Below are 21,346 nucleotides of genomic sequence, written 5' to 3' on the forward strand. Positions count from 1 at the left end.
AGTTCGGGCTGACCATCAACCCCAAGTGCCATTTCGGCTTGGACACCATACGGTCCCTAGGGCACAGAATTAACAAGCACAGGGCCACACCCTTCCCCGAGAAGGTTGAGGCGGTCCAACACTTCATTAAACCATGCACAGTGAAAGGACTACAGGAATTTGCCGTAACTTTTACCACAGGTTCATACCAGCAGCGGCACATATCATGTGCTCCCTCTTTATGCTGATTTTCATAGGGCCAAAGTTGCGCTAGCCAATGCACCCTCCTGGACCACCCCAGTCCAGAGGCACCTACCGCTCTAACTGTTGACACCTCCAGCACAGCAGTAGGCAACTTGCTAGAATAATTCATCAAGGGCCAATGGCAACCCCTGGCCTTTTTCAGCTGGCACCTCTGCCCCCCCAGAACACAAATACAGCGCTTTCAACTGGGAGCTGTTAGTGCTGCACATTTCCTTAACATTTTGGAAGACCGGCAATTCAGGGTGTTCACTGACCACAAGCCACTGACTTTCTCCTGACAGCAGAGACACTTATCCTTTGTGTCTGAATTTACCAGACAGTCAACATATCTCGAGGGTAAAAAAAACAATGGGGTTGCTGATGCTCTGTCACGCCCTGTGATCGAATCGGTACATGCCTTGTCCCAAGGGGCCGATTACATGGTCCTTGCCAAAGCACAGCAACAAGACCCTGAAACCCCCCACTTACAGGACAGCTATCTCCGGTCTCAAGGTGTAAGACATCTGGGTCGGCCCAGGCAACCTGACACTGCTGTGTGATGTTTCTACTGGCAGCCCCTGCCCCTTTGTCCCGGCCGGATGGAGGCGCCAGGTTTTCAAGGCTATCCACAACCTGGCGCACCCTTCCATCTGTGCCATGGTCAAAATGGTGGCCAACAGGTTTGTGTGGCATGGCTTCTGTAAACACATCAGAGAGTGGGCCAAGACCTGCATGAACTGTCAGTCTTCCAAAGTGCAGGTTCACACCAGAGTGCCCACACAGACTTTTGAGCCAGCACTTTTGAGTGAGGGAAGATATCTTCTGACCATGGTAGACTACTTGACGAGGTGGCTGGAGGTAGTCCCGCTGGCTGATACCATCACAGAAACCTGCGCCAGGGGACTCGTTGACACATGGATGTCCAAATTTGAGGTCCCAGAGCATCTCCTCTTGGACAGGGGGCACAATTCACCTCCAGGCTCTGGGTGGTGTTAGCTAACTTTCTGGAGATGCAGCTTCACCATACCACGGTGCATCACCCGCATGCCAAAGGGTTGGTGGCAGCCTTCATGGCCTGGCTCAAGGGCCCCAGCTGGGTGGATGAACTGCCTTGGGTCCTTCTGGGAGTCTGTACCGCGCAGAAGGAGGACTTCAATACCTCGGTGGCGGAGATGCTCTACGGTGCACCTTTAATCATCTGCAGGGAATTCCTGGCCCCTGATAAACACCCAGAAGACCCCGCGGCAAACCTAGAGTGCCTGCGGCAGAAGCTGGGGTCCTTGGTCCTGTGGTAACTCACGCCGCATGGCCAGGCCAAACATAGTGTCCTGAAAGACCTAAGGACTTGCCGGTACATGTTCGTGAGGAGGGGTGCACACAGACCACCGTTACAATTACCCTATGAGGGGCCCTACAAGGCCATTAGAGACAATGGTTCCACCTTTGTCCTCGACGTCGGTGGTAAGTAGGAACCCTTTACTGTCAACTGCCTGAAACCAGTATATCTGGACTGTAATGAGCCAGTCTGCACTCTGTTCCCATGACACGGGCACGCCACTGAAGGCTATGGACAATTACCTGGTCACTGGTTCTGGGGAGGAGGGGGTGGGTCGTGTAGCAGCTCGCGCGTGCAGGTGTGAACTGGCCTGTAAAATGGCAGACAAACGCGGCAACTGCCCGAATCTGGGGTGACACAAGCTGTCATCCCAAGTGACCACTGCATGATTGGAAGACGAACTCTAGAGGGAACACCGGCCAACCTGAGGTCGGCACTTTGATGATGCAGGACCCTGACGTCAGCGCCAGGGGCCCATATAAGCAAGCTGCCAGTACAATAAAGCAGTCTTCGATTTTTGACTCCTTGTGTGTTCGTCTTCCTTCCACACTCGTCGTAGCACGTACACTACAACTTTAATTGTTATGTATAAACATGTACCACAAAATATCTACAAAAGAAACAATGCTTTATGTTTTGTATATTCTTTATGAAAATATGCAAAGATTTGCTTTAGATGTTTAAATATTAGACTCTTAATTAATTCACCCTGCAAGAAGTAGAATTAACCCAAAGGGACTGTACTTCATCTAAAGTTCCAAAGTATAGAAGCAATTGTTTATGTGATGGAAATCTGAAATAAAAATGAATGGAGACTGAATGGCCCGTCAATGGAAGGTCATTAGAACAAATGATTAAGCCTGCTTGTTCTCTGTGATATTATATAATCTAATGATTATTTCCAGTGATTTCTAATTTCTTCTCGGCATGTATTTTTAAAATTGTAGTTAAAATTATGTTGAAATCCCTTGAAAAATTAAACTTGTTTTTACAAACATGCATTATGCTTTTAATTTGGTATTAATGAATATTTTAAAATGCAATGAAGACCATTTCAATTAGCTTTATCTTGAAGGTTGAAGAAAAATTTGCTAAAACATGTAGCTGAGCTACTGTTATTGATCATATTCTTTTTATCTGCAGCTTTTAATGACTCATTTAATGGAACAGAACCCTGAAGACATGGGAGACCTTTATTTAGATGTAGCAGAAGCTTTTCAAGAGATTGGCGAGTATAACTCTGCATTGCCCCTTTTGAGTGCCCTTGTCTGTTCAGAACGATACAACCTTGCAGTTGTTTGGCTCCGTCATGCAGGTAATTCAATTTAGCTACTGGATGATTTGCTGTGCAAAGTCTTTTCTTTTTTTTTACAGTATGGTATTTTTTGAAATAATCAAACACTGATGAAAAAAGCACAAGCTGCATTTCTGAGGAATTGCCATGGATGTTGTATATGGCAGAATGAGATCCATCCATTTTAAAGTTAAAACAAATTCTTTAATTGAATTTAAATACAATAGCAACTTTGATCAAGAAGAAACTTGTTTAAACCAAATATGACAGTAGCTGTAGAAAGATTGGATACATTTGTTTTATCTTCTTTGGATCAGGGAAGTCTAAAGTGAATACAATTTTGATGGGCAATTGAATCTCCTTAGTTGAGGAATCAAACATTCAGAGGCAACGGTTTAATGTGACTGGTAGAAGGGTGAAGAGGAGGCATTTTTTTCCTCCCAGAGTGGAGTTGGTGTCTTGAACTCTCAGCCTCATCATAGTTCCATCACTAGATCTAGTTTTGCTTTTCAATACTTCTCAAGTACTGGCTTCAAATTGCTTTGCTGCAATGTGGTATATGAATTGCTTATGAGATGTTTTTTTTAAGCTCTTGCCTTTGGATCATTATGAGTCCGATAATTTAAGCAGTGCACCACCACCATGGCCTATTATCATTTCCCATTAGTCGTAGATAATACAAATTATGGAGGGACGACGAGAATTCTTAAAGGAAAGTTGTGTGAAGAGAAATTACAGAAAAAAAAAATCTGAAAAGAGGATAGGAAGATGATATACTGTAGAAAGAAGTGTCTTCAGCTGCAGAATACTTGTCAGTGGACACTGAGTTGTACAACCTACTTTTAAGCTAAAATGTATTCGATTGAATTCTCTGTTTTGAGCTTCAGGGCTTTGGCTATTGGATTAAGTTCAATTAATCTTTTATATATAATGGATTTGCTTGTCTAATTCCTTGATGGTTGCTTTTGGTAAACAATCTGTTGAAAGTTGTGACACCAATGTTAATTTTTTGGAATTTTGGCTCCGTCTTGAAAAGTTTCTCCAGTGTTATGCCTAAAGTATGTTGAATTGCACTATAATTGTGGTGCATCAAGAAACTGTTGTTCTCCAACTATTTGGAATTTAGAAGGGAAGAAATCTTGAAGGACCAGAGGAAACAATAGGCCCAATTTAATGAAAGTCCCGCCTCCAGTTTAAATTCCATATGGAATATTTTGGAGGATCTAGAACCAAGAACTAAGGCTTTTTGATGATTCTGTCTCATTCCAGATGAGTGTTGGCCATGACTATCACCAGTAAGGTAGTAGTGGATTGAAGTGTACAGCAGCAAATAATATCTCAAATTTCTGGTGTACCCCAATATCACTGTTGAGTTTTTTTTAGTCCTTTGTGTTATTTTCATCTCACAACTTTAGTTAATACCTTGCAAAGAACTGGTGGCAGAGATCTATGGTAAAGTGGCGACATGCACCTTCATGCATGTATTTCTCTCTCAATCATACAAGAACATGGGTGAAAATGATCATGCAGCTGTGAGAAATAGCTACAAGGCCTGAGACAAGTGTAATTTGTCTGTTATAATTTTTCTAAAATTAGTCCTAGTGATAAAGAAATTTTTATATGTGCCTTCAGTCATTTATAAATATTTGTATAATTTTTATTATCTGTCACCTCATTTAGAATATGAGATTTTTACTTTGCCAAGTTGGAACTTCTTTGTAGCCTTGAGGTGTGAACAATATTGAGCACAAGTCAAGTGTAACAAAAACACCTAGTGGCAGATCAAACAATGCCTCAGTACTTTTCTGTCTGTATCACAGCCCCTCCCTTTTTTTTCATTGCACTCTCATCCAAATCTGGAAAATTTAATCAGTTATCTTCCAGATGTCTAACATTTTTAAATCCATAGAGACCTTGCCTTTGTGTTCCATTCCTCATCTTGCCTCCATTTCAAAGTACTGTAGAGGGTATCAGCCTATACTTAATATCAGTCTAAGGTAGCACCCTAAGATTAATGGAGTCATTAGGCCACTGATTCCAACAGTTACTTTCACTGCATTTCCTCTCACCCCTTAATCTCATAATCTGAATCTTCTGACGCTTTTCATGGAGCTGATCATTCACGTCCGCTCTGTTTTTAACATTGTATTCTCTCCCCTTTCCTTCTCAGCAAGTATTTTCCATGTGTCCTCACCTTTGTTCCAACCAGCCTCCCTTTTCAACAAATTCTCCTCCACTATTTCCATCACCTCCCATATGATACTAGTACCAAGTATTTATTTTCCTTGTGAAGTGTTTGCAAAGACTATGTATGTTTGGTGGGGGGGGAAGAGTGATTGGGAGTTTGGGATAGAGAAGTGAGAACAACTTTTGAAACAGGTAGTTTGTGCTCATTTCTATTTTTCATCTCACAACGCAAGAGTGTTTAAAGGCCTTGGGACACATGGAGTTGGCAGCAGAGAGCTATGGTAAAGTGGTAGCAATGGCACCTTTGCACCTGGATGCACGTATTTCTCTCTCAACCTTACAACAACAACTGGGACGGCCGGAGAAAGCTCTCGAGGCACTGGAGTCCATGCATGATGCTGAAACGTTGACACATGATGCAAATGCAGCTCAGCAGGTACAAAATATTGTATTCAATTAATTATATCTATAGAGCATGTGTTGCATTGCATCTGGAAATCCATGTCCACTTTGCAAAATTATGATTTACTGTCGACATATCAGATTCATTGAAATTACAGCAAATATTTACTTACTGCCAGAGAAATTTGGTTAGTGGTAGAAGAGGAATAATATCTTCATGTGCAATTTACAAAATTAAATTTGACACCATAAATGGACATTACAGTCGAAAGCATAAAAGAAATTTGGCATTCCTTTTGTCAACTTATCCAAAGTTAATTGTTTTGAAATGATTGAATAATTCCTTTGAGGCTGACATGAGGGTTCAAGGTAGACTGCACCACCACCATCTTAATGATGTTAAATGGTGGCCTTCCCAGTGATGCCCACATCTTAAAAATAGGCAATTTTTCAATCTGGCTACAATGGTTATGTTTGGTATGCACGATAATATGTGTAGTTTAACTGATGAGACTTCTTTGGTGGGGCTAATTAATTAAGTATAACCTGTGACTAAAGGAGACTGGGAAGTAACTTTGTGAAAATGATGAATCCTGTGTACGATTTGTCAATTCATTAGCTTTGATATATTTTCAAATTTTGATTTCAGCTAATTTCAAAGATTTATCTGTGAAATACAACAAACCACTATGTACTCAGGTTTCTGGATTATTCATTTAAGTTGCATTCCAGTACAAAAATATATTTAACAAAAATGGTAGTCACAGTCAGTTCTTAAAAATTTTAAAGGCTGTCCTCTGAGTCACTGCAGATGATCGCTTTTCCTTTTGCTGTGTTCAGGTGACTTTAGATTTGCTTCCTACATGTCATACTTTTTTTCTCCTTTTCTGGACCCCATATCTTTATGTGCTTTTTCTCTTTGATGGTAACTCGCAGCCTCCTGAGGAGTTGTACCCTTGATATTTGTCAGATCCTGAAGAGCAACATTGTTTTCTTGTATCCTGGGTTTTTGATGAGTCTGGTGTTTTAGGATCATGTGGATGGCAGATTTTCTTGCTCCAGTGCTGTACCTTTTCTCCAACAAGCTTCTTACTGGAGGCAGTTGTACTAATAGGAAACTTACATTGTTGAACCAAAGCCAACAATCTCAACAGATGAGCTGCAATACTCAGATGATGCTTGTATTTGTAATTGTTCAGAGGATGATGTTGCTTTTATACCCTCAAAAACAATGATTAGTTCGGCACAGAGAGAATCTTTATTAATCTAGCAAATACCTTTATTGATTCAGTTAACAGCATCAATAGTAAGTGAGCAAGTCTAAGTGACTGCGTCCGTGTTTGCATGTGTCCACACACCTATTCACTCGCCCACACCCATTCACTCGCCCACACACATGCATATATGCATGGTATTACCATACACACACACATTTCTGAGTTTACCCAAAATAAATAAAGAATAGAAAAGGTAATACCCAAGAATAGGAGTCTTCACTAGGCAGATGCTTTTCTTGATCCCAATGAATTCTTCATGTTTTAGTCGTGGGGTAAATCACTTCCATGATGGTTAGTCTCCAGAGTTTTTGCTGCTCCTTCCCCAAATTCTTCATTCTTATTCTCCTCCTTATCAATTGAACAGTTGTGTTTTTTTTTGTTGGCTGAGGATCACCTAGCAAAAACTGTGTCACATTCATCGTCTCTGGCCCAAGGTTGCAAAGTTTAATTACTTATTGCATTATCATCCTTGTGAATATTTTTTTGTTCTAGCCCTGAGCTGACCATTTCAAACACTGATTGGAAGTGTTAAGTTTGGGGCCCCCCCATAGTAATAAATGACATCCACAGGCTGATAGGTTGATTATTAAACTACATACTAAAATGGAATACTACAATCATGCATATATATTTATTAGTTCCCTGTGTCATAACGTGCACGTGATGATGTCATATCCTAACACTCTTCCCCCCCCCACCAAACATACATAGTCTTTGAATCATTCTGGTGTGTGTGTGTGTGTGTGTGTGTGTGTGTGTGTGTGTGTGTGTGTGTGTGTGTGTGTGTGTGTGTGTGTGTGTGTGTGTGTTTCGTTTGGATCTATGGAGTGGAATGGCATCAGTCGGAAATCCTTGTTGTTGTAAAGGATCTCTAGGCATGATCTGTTCCAGTTCATTGGTTAGGATGTAACTGGACGGTAGAGAAGAGAATCTTGAGTCTTTTTGGAGTTGGGGTGTGAAAATCCGGAGGGCTGCTTGCCTGGTATCTGGTTTCATGTGCCGCTCTTGATGGTATTTCTTAAGTTGGTGGTTTCGTCACCTCTCCATGCACATCGGCGTGGGGTGGAGATGCTTCCACAGGTAGTTGGATGGGCCTCTCACTTTGCACACCTTCTGCTCCAGCTTCGGGTGTCAAGGTGTCTTCCACTGATCTTAGTTGGTCAGTATGTCTTTTCCATATCATATCCCCCACTAGGATGTGATAAGAGTATGAGCTGAGTTTTTTCAGAACTACTCCCTAACCCCATGGAGCTCTGTTGGCACCAAAACTGGATTGCGCACTTTTATTGATCTCGGATCTTTGTTAGAAGAAGTTGTTTGTTGCAATCTGAAGCTGATGTTTGGGTGTACTGCTGACAGTCTGGTCCTTAAATTTCTCCCAAACATCAGTTCTGCAGGTGTTCTTTTGGTGGATGAGTGTGGTGCATTTTGGTAACTCAGCATGAAATCGGCAATTTTATGGGACAATGAAGAGTTTGAATTTCATCTCATCTTCACAGCTTTCTTGAAAGTTTGTATGAAACGTTCTACTTCTCCGTTTGTACTTGGATGATATGGCGCAGACAGTATATGGCGAATGTTGTTATTACGCATGAAAGCTTTAAATTCTGCGATACCAATTGCGGGCCATTGTTGGAAACAAATTCAATAGGTAATCCATATGATGCGAAAACCCCTCTGAGTCTTTTCAATGGTCTGACCTGCACTCGTTTTCCTCATGTGGATTACAATTGGCCATTTGGAGTGCGCGCTGACTACTATCAGGAAATTCTCTCCCATGAATGGTCCCTCAAAGTCTAGGTGGATCCAATGCCATGGTGTGATGGCCATTTCCATGGGTTTGCTTCAGCCTGAGATGCTTTTTATTGTGCTTCTTGGCACGTGCTGCATCTTCTGACTGGGTGCTCAGTACCTTCCACTATGGAAGGCCACCTGACGTGCATCGTGGCTTGTGCTTTCATCCACAATATCCCTGGATGGTTATTGTGTAGTTCAGCCAGGACATCTTGCTGCATCTTCTTGGGAATAACAGTTCTGGTTCCCATAGTAGGCATCCTTCTTTGACAGTCAGTTCACCACATCTGGTACAATAGGGTTTGATTTCCTCCGACATTTCCTGATCTTCTGGCCAGTCATTGTTTGTGAAATAGAATACTCTGGACAATATCACATCTTTCAGTGTTTCCTTACTGATCCCTTTTGCTGTTATCGGAAGTTGATCCAGTTGGTTTTGATTTATTTCTGTTGCTTCTGATGTCCATTTTACGATTGTTTCATTCTGCTCCATATCTGGGAGTGGTAAGCGGGAGAGGGTATCTGCGTGGTTATTCTGAAGCGCTGCTTTATGCTTTAAATCAAAATCATATGCTGCCAATAGCGTTGCCCACCTTTGAATTCGGGCTGCTTCTACCATCGGTATTCCTTTTTTAGATCCCAATATCAGACTCAGTGGTTTGTTGTCTGTAACCAGAGTAAATTTTCGTCCATACAGGTATTGGTGAAATGTCTTTACCCCGAAGATGATGGCTAGTCCTTCTCTTTCCAATTAAGCATAGTTCCGCTCACAAGCGGTTAATGATAAGGAGGCATATCGTTTTCTGTGACAGTACAGCCCCCAGTCCCACAAGTGACACATCCACTGCTAATGTTAGTTCTTTGTCAGGATTGTAATGGATTAAGATATGGTTACTGCTTGTTAGAAGTGTCTTCAATTCATCAGTGGCTTGTTTAGTTTTTGCATTCCAGTACCATTTTTTATTTTTTTTAGCAGTTCATTTAGAGGGTTACATAGACATGTTTGGAATGTGTCGGCGATACAGACCCAAAAATTATTGTAGTTCCATTTTGTTGGTTGGGTAAGGAGCTCTGAGTACTGAATCTGTACCTTTGTTGTCCATCTGTACCCCTTCTTGATTGATGGTGCAACCTAAATAGGTCACTGATGGTCTTGTCATAGATGGATGTTTGCTTGTTGTAGTCAGTTCAGAATAATTTCTCAGGTACTTAGGTGTTCTGCATCGTCCTTGCTGGTAATGACGTCGGCCAGGCAGCAGCCCACTCTGAGTCCATGTAGCAACTTGTCCATAATTGCTTGGAATATGGTTGGTGCTGTTGATATTCAACATGGCATGCAAATATATGTAAATAACCCTAAATGTGTGTTTATGGCTACATATTTCCAGGAGTCATAGTCTACCTCCACCTGTTGGTAGGCTTGTGACAGGTCCAGTTTCATGAATTTTTGTCCTCCATTTAACGTTTGGAATAGTTCTTCAGCTTTTGGAAGGGGATGTTCCAGAATTTTCAATGCTTGATTGATGGTCACTTTGTATTCACCGCAGATACGTATTTCTCCATTTGCCTTGCGTACTGGTATGATTGGGGGGAAACCCAGTTGGTGTACTGGATTTTTTCTAATATTCCTTCTTCTTTCAGTCTGTGTTCACATTTGATTTTTTTTCTCTTCTATTGCAAAAGGTACGGCTCTGGGTTTCCAAAACTTGGGTTCTGCTTTGGGTTTTACGTTCTACCTGGCTCATACTCCCTGTATTTTTCCCAAACCTTTCTTGGATACTGTTTTGTCACGTTTCAAGATTTGAACCAATCTGCAGTCCATGGTTCGCTGGGGGTTGTTCATTCCGTTTTTCTTTGTTCCTTTGGCTGATTATCCTCCCTATTTCTTGCCAATCCACTTGAAGGTTGCTTAACCAATTGTGACTGAGTAATGCTGGCCCCTCGGTGTTCACGATATAGAGAGGCGACAGGTTAGTCAGTTCTTTGTACTTAAAATGTACTTTGCACTTTCCGAAGACTTGTATTTCCTCTCCAGTCACTATTTTTAAAATCGTGTCCGTTTTTAGCATCTTTGCATGTGGTAGTAGGCACTCCTTCATTGTTCTCGGCGTCAGGGAAACCGCTGCTCCTGTATCCCGTTCCATGCATATTGGTTTGTTGTTAACCTGGATATGGACTTAGAAATTCGGCTCCTTTTGGCTCAGTCCACGGATGTGGATGTCTTGTTTACTTTTGCCCAGTTCCTCCTCAGAGTCATTGGTATCCGTGGTCTCAGTATCTGGGCTTTTTCCCTTTCCTTCTGGAAATTGTATTTTCCTGGAGCTTTGCTAATAATATTTCTTCAGTTCATTCATTGGGCATTTTGTTTTTATGTGTCCTTTTCCATTGCACTTGTGGCATTTGGCTTTTTTTAAAGTAGCAGGCATGTGGGCTGAGATTTGTCTTTCTGCAGCAAAAACATTCTGGGGGGGGGGAAGGTTCACGACAGGAAAAATCGGCGCGAAGATTTATTGAGTCTCTCTGGCAGACTCTGCATTGTTTGCATGCAATGGTGTCATTTCCAACAGGAAGGAGTTACTCCGGGCGCAAAATATTGGTTGTAAGAACGGTCTCACAAAATGTCTACCACCATTCCTTTAAGCACATGGCGAAGAACAAAGATTTTTTTTTCTCTCTGTTGCCATTATCCTTAGCTCACTCCAGTTCACTGTTTTGAATTCCTGTCTGGCCAGTTCTGAGATGCAAGGCATTGTCAAATTGTTGATTGAAGCCTACTGAAGGTTTAAACAAGTTGGCAGGGGAAAGAGGCCCCAGAATAGATCTTCATAAGGAGGTACAGTCACCAGAGGAGGAAAAGTTAGTCCAATAGACAGAGGAAGAGGGTAAATCTACTTTAGAGGAATATAATGCTCAACTGCATCTATTTAATGCAAAGAATCTTCAGTTAGATTAACTCGAAGGTTTATTCAACATGTGGTATTGTTTACTATCTCTAAAACATGGTGGAAAGATGGGGAGAACTGGCAACTCAGTATCCCAGGGGAAGATTTTCAGGCGAGACATGGAGCAGGGTCTGCTATAAAATTGTGGTTGCATTGTACTAGTCATCAAGGAATGTATTTTTACAGTATTGAGGAAGATATCCTAAATGAGCTGATATGGGAGAGATTAGGAACAGAGAAGGGGAAGAGCCATTTTTGAGAAAGTGAACATACTATCTTCCATCATTATTTTGAAATGTAAAGTTAAGGATAGATCAGGAATAAGTGTCTTAAGTTGGGGGGGGGGGGGGGGAGGCCAATTTCATTAAAATAAATTAGGACCTTGAATGGTAGATTTGGAGTGTCTATTTGTAGGTCAGTTTACATCTGCACAATGGCAAATGCTCAAAGAAGAAATAATGAGAGACTGTGCCCATCATGTTCCAGTAAAGGAGAAACCTAAGGGCAACAAATACAGGGAATCCTGGATGTTGAGGAATATCTGGAAGTCGAAGAATGTCAGACATTGGATAAAGAGAAGAAAAGGAAACATAGAGGACGAGAAACTTGAGTACAAATGTGTAAGGAGATCCATAAAAGGGATATTAATCTTAACCTACACCATGTTAACATTCTGAATTAATATGCAGTTTAACATTATCAATCTTTAAAACATTGATCCATAGCAGCAACAATGTTAAAGTATTGTCCCATGAAATATGCTTTAAATAGGCTTATGCATTTTAAACATATCATGATTTTGGTTTAACTACTTCTTGCTGGCTAATCAAAGTGGCTGGAATGAAATTTAAAAATGTCAAACTGCCTGCAGAATGGTTGAAGATGAACGAAAAGGACAAGAAAAAGTACTTTATCAACAGCTGAAACTAATTCTGTAGAATTTATAATTCTTAGTACAATGTATGAAATTAAAGAATTGTCAGTATGTCTTTTATTAACTGTTTTCTTAAGGAAAAATTAAGTAGTTTTTCTCTTAGCTTTAATGGATTTAATCACCATGTTTCCTAACACTCAGGAATTGAAGCTGTTACTTCACCGTTCAACCTTACTGTATTCCCAAAAAAAGTTACCTGATTATGTGGATACTTTACTTGCCATGCTAGCAATGCTCTTGAAGGTGAGTTGTAATTTATATATTGTTTCCCAATTTTCCAGGAAATGATTCATTGGTAATTTAAAGGAAATATGCAATGTAAAATAGCCTCTTTTCCTTATAAATATGCTCATTAACCAATTTAATATTGCAAATATTCAAATTCATTGAATGCACTTTCTGTTTCCTGTAATTTATAAAAGCATATTAGAACATATTGAAAAGATTAGATTTTAAAAACTGAATAGAAAATAAGCAACGTGTACCAGTTTGGCATATATAATATGGTAAGTGAAAACTGCCTGGAGCCCATGCATTTATATTTGTATGCAAGCACATTCCCTTACCTTAGAAACTCAATTTTAGCATTTCACATTGTCCAGTGAGCAGTTGTACAGATCAAATTAAAAGAGGAATTAAACAGTACAGAGTAGAAAAGAAAGACCTGGGTAACAAGTGCATAGTTTCATGAAAGTGGTGACTCAGGTGGACATAGTAGTGAAGAAGCTGTTTGGCCTTCATTGGGTGGGGTATTGAGTACAAAACTTGGGACCTCATGATACTACTGTAAAAGGCCACACTTCGAGACCACACTTAGAGCACTGTGTGCAATTTATGGTCAACCAGCTACGGGAAGGATGTCAATAAGCTGGAAGTGGTGCAAAGTGGATTTGCTAGGATGTTGCTGGGACTGAAGGGCATGAGTTATAGGGAGAGGTTGGCTTGGTTGGGTCTTTATTCTGTGGAGCATTTGAGGCTGAGGTTACAGAGGGTTATAAAATCATGAGGGACATGGATAAAATTAATGCTCACAATCTTTTTCCCAGGGCAGACAATTCTAGATCAAGAGGATGTGGGTTTAAGGTGAGAGGGGAGAGATTTAAGAGGGACCTGAGGGGCAACTTTTTTCACACAGAAGGTAGTGTGTATGTGGGATGAGCTACCAGAGGAAGCAATTGAAGTGGTACAATTACAATTATCAAGACATTTGGACAGATCTATAGATACGAAATGTTTATAGGGATATGAACCAAATATAGTACAGGGAATTGGGACCAGACCAGGATGCCAACTTAGTTTGCATGGACAGTTACAGCATGGAACAGACCCTTTGCTCTATGACGCTATGACAAGTGGATGAATTTGCAGAACTTGACTACAACTGGCCTTGGAGCCCTGACTTAGAGTAAGAAAAGCTAAGAATCTTGTATCTGATGATGATTCAGAAATGATATGGAAACACGTGGATCTGTGCTCATCTTGGAGTACTGTTTTGCTGCAGTTTCCCCTTTAGTTGGACTTGTCATAAAAGCTGACACATGAATATTGATTGTTTGGGTGGGAAATTACAGGGCACCAGCAGAACATTAGGACAGCACGGTGAGTGTAGCTGTTAGCCCATTGCTGTTACAGTGTCATGGACCAGGGTTTGAATTCAGCACTGTAAGGAGTTTATACATCCTCCCAATATCTGCGTGGATTTCCTTTGGGTAATCTGGATTCCTCTCACCCTTCGAAATGTACCGGGCTGTAGGCTATTTGGGTGTAACTAGGCGGTATGGCCTCGTGGGCTGAAAGGGCCTGTTACTGTGCTGTATGTCGAAAATTTAAATTTAACCTTTCATTTAAAATGTAAAAAAAATTCAGAGCCTCGGGATCTTCAGGAGAAAAAGCAACAAAATTGACAAGAGATTTCTGGCAAAGTAACAAAAAGTTCCGATCAATGAGGCATCAACTTTTCATTTAAAAAAAAAAGAATTGGAGGCCTGTATCTTAAGCTTTAGTTGGCTGCTGGAAAGAATTAGAATGGCTTGGATTGACTGACAGGTTCAAATTTAATTCACATTTTATATTATCATAAATTAGTTTACAAATTGTAAACTAATGAAATTGTAATGCCGCAAACATGAACAGACTAATTCTTCAGGATGCATGAATAATTAAAATTGAAAATATTCTTGATGTATATTCACAATAGCATTTTGAGAAGAATGTACAGTACAATAAAATTCCATTATTATTCCCATTAATACCTCAACTTTCTGGAATTGTAACATAGTAATACAGTAAATCAATGCAAACACTAAATGTTGATAAATTAAGGGGCAAAATTGAAGTGTAACGTTCTAAAGTATATTGTGTCAAAATGAACAATATCTGTTCTATTTGGCCTTGGTAAAGTGCAGCTTGTAATAATACCCCTGAATTAATTTCTTTTGTCATTGTTACATTGTGAAAGAAAACACCACATGTGAACAGAATGACAAAACTTCTAATCGTTGCCATGTTTATTTTAAGATGTTAGCTGCAAGATATTCCTCTTGATGGAAAGTTTGTTGGGATGTAGTTAAACTGCATTCTTTTGGAGATTTGCATGGTATTCAGATCTCCTTTGCTAAAAGTAATTTACTGAATAACATGGTTTTTTTTTCAAGTACATGTCACGTTGAATTTAACTGTAGGTTGCAATGAGCAGAGCTCAAGTTTCGTTGGTTTCACGGTCCAAAAATGGGGAAAAACATCTGTATCTTGTGAAGGACTCAAGAGATAAAGTTGGTGACATTGATGATCAGGAAGCTGCCTACTTGGATGTGAAAGGTAAAGAATACGTTTGTAACCATGTGAAGCTTCAACAAAGACTGCTTATTACAGATAAATAATGGTGTCAATTTACGTTGTTTCATCCTGAGGGTGATATAGTTATTTGTAACTATTGTTTGGTGTTGGGTACACAGCAGTGATAAAGATTAGCCAAGAGGGTGTTATATTTAAAATAATATTTTTAATTATTAATCACAAGTATAGAACACCTACTCCAATTTAACTAACTTATTTAAACTTAACATCTATAGACAATTATCTAACTTAAACTCTAACTATATTTGTGTGTGTGTGTGTGTGTGTGTGTGTGTGTGTGTGTGTGAATACCCCAAGGCACTCAAAGCTCAATTTCTGGGAAAGCAGATCCAAGTTCAAAGTACAGAAATGCCTTCTTCTGCAATTAAAACCATTTTTTGTGGATCAGTAGAGTGCAATATTTCTTCTGAAACTTTAAAAACCCCTTTCATGGATCAGAAGGAGTGGTCTCTCATTCCTTTGTCAGCAAAAGGAGGAAATCTGACAGTTCTGTCTTTAACCACGCAATGAGACCAAGTGGGTTTCTTATTCCACAAAGAGGTCAGAGAGCTGTTGACTGTTGTGCTGCTTCCTCAAAATGGCTCCCAGCCACTCCTGTGTATTTAGTCATAATCTGTTGGTCACGTGGTCTCTGTACCTGGGTTTTAGAGACATTACCTTGCTTCTCTTCAAATGCATTCATTTATGAACACGATGCCTTCAAAGCTTGCTGCTTGTTTTACAGTCACTTCAAGTCCTGCAGGCATGTTGTTAAATTTGTTCTCTTAAAGGGACAGTCCCACACAAATAAAATGAACTGAAAAATGGGGGAACGTCACACTTAGTCATTGCTGCAAAATAAGCAGTTGTTAGATCATATCCAAATGTTACTTCTCCACACAAAATTCCTATGAGGTTTATGTCACATTAGTTGATGGATGGTCATTTTATTTCGATGTTGCATTCTCTGAACTTCAATTGCATTAGAACTTGGACTCATTTCAAATGGTAAATTGGCAGAATCCCACATGAACAGCCAATCAGAGAGGCTCAAAATATGGCACTGCAAATAACTATTTGATTGTTTATGTCTGCCACTATCCTGCTTCATATCACAGAATCCTTGTAGGATATTACTTGACCTCACGAGAAGTCGGTCCTCATTCAGATTATTCATCTATTTGATTGCTCTATGCAAATATTTAATGTGTGCAGTAATTTCACTCACTTGGTACTTTGCAACAAAATATTCTTTTTTTCAATGCTATTAAAATTGCAAAGATCTTAAGTAACAAGAATATACTAATGATGGGAGAATAAGATCATGTCTAATTTGTGACCCAACCCTATGTCATCGCTCAATAACTCTTGATATCTTCAGTTAACAAAAGCCTTTCATTTACAGGTCTTAAATAAACAGCCATTTTTTTTTAGCGAGTTCAGTACTTACCACCTTTTTAGGCAGTGTTATGAAGAAGTGTTTCCCAATTTCAGTCTTAATTCAGTGAACAGTCGTAATTCTCTTTAAATACTCTTTGTCAGATTCCCTTAATATTTTGAAAATTTTAATTTGATCATCTGTTAACTTTCTAAATTCTCAGGAATACTTGTGTAGTGGTATCTATGTATCTTTCTACTAAATCTGCACTGAACTCCCATCAAGGATGATACCCCTCCTTGAACCATACACAGAACTGTTGACACCTGGTATTGCCCAGAGCTGTGTTTATTGTCAGATAATTACTATTGTCTTGTATTCTCTAATCCAATATAATTGGATGTTTTCATTCTTTTTTGCTCTTGAAAATTACGTATCGTTATTCATTGAATATTTGGATCTCTGCAGTTTCTCGTCTTTCAACATTTAGAGTATCCACTATTTTACTTCTTGCATCAAAATGTAAGACCTTACATTGGCCAAATATAAAAATACTACATTTTTAATTAAAAAATTGTTCAATCTTTTAACATCTATTTGTAATTTAATTCTTTCATTTACATTGTTTACAATTCACCTATTATGAGCAAACATGGATAAGGAGCTCTCTATTCTAACATTTAAGTCCTCTATAAATAAAAATAAGCACTAGCGGCGCCAACACAGGCTCTTGTGGAGTGAAACACAAAAGTTTGCATATGCTGTGTATGCTGTAAAAACACAGAAATGCTGGAGGAACTCAGCAGGTTTTGCAGTAACCATAGGACAAAAGGCAAAGGAGGAAAAACCCAACACCCAACCCCAACCAACCAATTTTCCCCTGCATCCGTGTCTGCCTGTCCCGCATCGGACTTGTCAGCCACAAATGAGCCTGCAGCTGACGTGGACATTTACCCCCTCCATAAATTTTCGTCCGCGAAGCCAAGCCAAAAGAAAGATAGGAGGAAAACATATATAGAGTGTCCAGAAGGAATATGAGGTGTTGCTTCTCCAATTTGCAGATGGTCTCAGTGCATGAGAATGTGGACAGACATGTCAACAAGGGAATGGGGCAGGGAATTGAAATGGGTGGACACAAGGAGATCCCCACTATTGAGGTGAACAGAGCCAAGATGCTCAACAAAGCAATCTCCCAGTCTGCATTCAGTCCTTCCGATGTAGAGGAGACTGCAACAGGAGCACTAGATAATAGACTCTTTTGTCAACTACAATAGTTGTCTTTTATCCCTCGTCTCAGTGTTATAATTATATCAGTAATTTGCCTCTTAATTACTTCAGTTTCAACTAGCTGCCTGCGATAAGGCATTTACCAAAGCTTTTCACAGATTCTTGCTAATAACACCCACAGAGAATCCTTCATCCATTACTTTAGTCAGATGAAAAGGTTCCATCAGGTTGCTGTAACATGACCAGTCCTTTCCACATTGTCTTTTTTTGCTCACCTGAACGTTTTCAAGGTACTTTGTCTCATTAGTATATTCATCATTAGTATATTCTTGTTACTTTGTCTCTCTAAACAAAGTCAAAGACTCCAGTAATTTACTGTCAACTTTCCTGTGAAATCACTGAGTTTAATGAGAGAGTGAGAAACAGATCTGGTGAGTTTTAGCTCGAGCAAGTTTCAATTTGTCAACAAGCAGAAACACACAGTACTTCAGACTCTGCCCTACAGTCTATATTTTGTCTCCAGTAACAGTCCAGACCCACATTTCAGTCCTTTGGTGTTCCTGACCCCAAACCTGGTCCTAGCTCTGACTACACAGTCAGATCACACTCATCAAAGCCTGATTCCATGAATATGAGGATCCATAGTTAACAAGTTTAATAATGAGCAAGTTAAATGCTGAACTTTTACTATGTACAGTAATTATGCTCCGTATATTTAAATGATCCATTTATTGACAATAGTTCCAAATAAAAAGAGAATTCTAACAGATGATTTTTAGATTCTTCACCATCTAATTGGAGTTGACCTTGCTAATTCAAAGTGTTTCAGCTTACTCATATTAGTTGTCTCATCAACGCATAAAATCTGAACCTGGGAAGCTAAGTGGGGTTTGCTTGAGCTTGTATGGCTTCCAAGCTGACATGCTTAGTGAGAGAAAGATAGTTTTATGTGGCTCTCTTAATGACTAAACTGAAACACAAAATCTGCAGATGCTGGAATCTTGAGTAGACAAAGAAATGTCTGCTCAGGATGTCCGAGAGCACCCATGGGTAGAAATAGTCAGTCAACGTCTCGGGTCTGAACTGCTATACATGACTGGCACTGCACTTGGTTGACCTGATTTACTGATGGGATGCGGTGTGGCTTGGATATTCAATTCTTATTGAAGCAAATCTCTTCAAGCCAGTGGCGTGCCTGTAGAAGTATTACTAACTGAGTCATCAATAGAAAGATTTTTTTATCAATCCAAAGCCTTTTGTCTGTGGATTGACCTCAGAGCACTCCCGCAGCCTCTTGTCATGTTCCTGAGCTTTTAGAAAGTAAGGCATATTCCACCAAAGGGAATGCACAGGGAATGAAACTTGTATGATTTGTGGAGGCTCAGAACAAAGTGACAGGTGTCAAATGACCAAAGGACTGAAGGAGTCTGCAGATTCTAATAGTTTCAGCTTGTCATTGGCTGGCTTGGAGTTGTGTGAATGCACCTTCCAGGAGCTGCTTTCAGTGCTACTTTCCCAGCAAGGAAGGAAAGCTATTGTGAGGTTCCTATGGCAGAAACAAAATGTATTTTGCTGTTTTTTTTAAAATTTTTCATTTTTCACACTATTAACCATACTGATCAAAATACATGCAGACATTTTTCTCTTGAATAAATAGTGTAATTTTCTCCTTTATCCCCCCTCCCTTCCCTCCCTCCCTCACCCCCCTTCCCATTTATTCAAAGTTCAATCTATAAGATACATTAAACCCGTTAAACAATGTCGTCACTTAATAAAATAAACAAGAAATTTTTATCTTTTAATTTTATATACTGAGTCAGTTCATTTCGTTGTCTTCTTCTGTCATTTTAGGTGGTAGAGGTCCGTGGTAGGATTTCTCTATTGTATTCCCATATTTGTTCGAATATTGTGATGTTATTTCTTAAATTATATGTTATTTTTTCTAATGGAATACATTTATTTATTTCTATGTACCATTGTTGTATTCTCAAGTTGTCTTTTAATTTCCAGGATGACATAATACATTTTTTTGCTACAGCTAGGGCTATCATAATGAATCTTTTTTGTGCTCCATCCAAATCGAGTCCAAATTCTTTATTTCTTGTATTACTTAGAAGGAAGATCTCTGGGTTTTTTGGTATATTGCTTTTTGTGATTTTATTTAATATCTGGTTTAGATCTTCCCAAAATTTTTTCACTTCTCACATGCCCAAATTGCATGTATTGTTGTTCCCGTTTCCTTTTTACAGCAAAAACATCTGTCTGATACTGTTGGGTCCCATTTATTTAACTTTTGGGGTGTGATGTATAGCCTGTGTAACCAATTATATTGTATCATGCATAACTTCGTGTTTATTGTATTTCTCATGGTTCCGGAGCATAGCTTTTCCCATGTTTCATTCTTTATCTTTATGTTTAGATCTTGTTCCCATTTTTGTTTAGGTTAACAGTTTGTTTCCTCGTTCTCCTTTTCTTGCAGTTTGATGTACATGTTTGTTATAAATTTTTAAATTATCATTGTGTCTGTAATCACATATTCATAATTGCTTCCTTCTGGTAACCTCAGACTGTTTCCCAATTTGTCCTTCAAGTAGGTTTTCAGTTGGTGGTATGCAAACATTGTATCGTGAGTTATATTATATTTGTCCTTCATTTGCTCAAAATATAATAATTTATTTCCCGAAAAGCAATTTTCTATTCTTTTGATCCCTTTTCTCTCCCATTCTCTGAAGGAAAGGTTATTTATTGTGAAAGGGATTAGTTGATTTTGTGTCAATATTAATTCTGGTAGTTGATAATTTATTTTATTCCTTCCTACGTGAATCTTCTTCCAAATGTTGAGCAGATGGTGCAATACTGGTGAATTCCTATGTTGCACCAATTTTTCATCCCACTTATATAGTATATGTTCAGGTATCTTCTCAACTATTTTATCTAGCTCTAATCTGGTCCAATCTGGTTTTTCCCTTGTTTGATAAAAATCTGATAGGTATCTTAATTGTGCTGCTCTATAATAATTCTTAAAGTTTGGTAGTTGTAAGCCTCCTTGTTTGTCTTCTTTCTTTCTTTAGCTTGGCTTCGCGGACGAAGATTTATGGAGGGGTATGTCCACATCTGCTGCAGGCTTGTTGGTGACTGACAAGTCCAATGCAGGACAGGCAGGCACGGTTGCAGCGGTTGCAAGGGAAAATTGGTTGGTTGGGGTTGGGTGTTGGGTGTTTCCTCCTTTGTCTTTTGTCAGTGAGGTGGACTCTGCGGTCTTCTTCAAAGGAGGTTGCTGCCCGCCGAACTGTGAGGCGCCAAGATGCAGGAGGCAATATCAGCCCACTGGCGGTGGTCAATGTGGCACGCACCAAGAGATTTCTTTAAGCAGTCTTGTACCTCTTCTTTGGTGCACCTCTGTCTTGGTGGCCAGTGGAGAGCTCGCCATATAACACGATCTTGGGAAGGCGATGGTCCTCCATTCTGGAGACGTGACCCACCCAGCGCAGTTGGGTCTTCAGCAGTGTGGATTCGAT

At 39.7% G+C, this 21,346-nt stretch overlaps 1 protein-coding gene across 3 annotated transcripts in view; it reads left to right on the top strand.

Annotated features, from left to right (window-relative positions):
- The window catches only part of gtf3c3 (general transcription factor IIIC, polypeptide 3), a 100,817-nt gene that overhangs the window by 45,848 nt on the left and 33,623 nt on the right, over positions 1 to 21,346 (top strand). For all 3 annotated transcript variants that reach the window (XM_069934586.1, XM_069934585.1, XM_069934584.1), the window contains exons 10-13: positions 2,702 to 2,873; positions 5,273 to 5,475; positions 12,530 to 12,631; positions 15,070 to 15,205. In XM_069934586.1, the coding sequence (XP_069790687.1) occupies positions 2,702 to 2,873; positions 5,273 to 5,475; positions 12,530 to 12,631; positions 15,070 to 15,205 (613 nt within the window). The remainder of the gene's footprint in view (positions 1 to 2,701; positions 2,874 to 5,272; positions 5,476 to 12,529; positions 12,632 to 15,069; positions 15,206 to 21,346) is intronic.

This window comes from Narcine bancroftii, chromosome 4 (genome assembly GCF_036971445.1).
Source record: "Narcine bancroftii isolate sNarBan1 chromosome 4, sNarBan1.hap1, whole genome shotgun sequence".
Lineage (NCBI taxonomy): Eukaryota > Metazoa > Chordata > Chondrichthyes > Torpediniformes > Narcinidae > Narcine > Narcine bancroftii.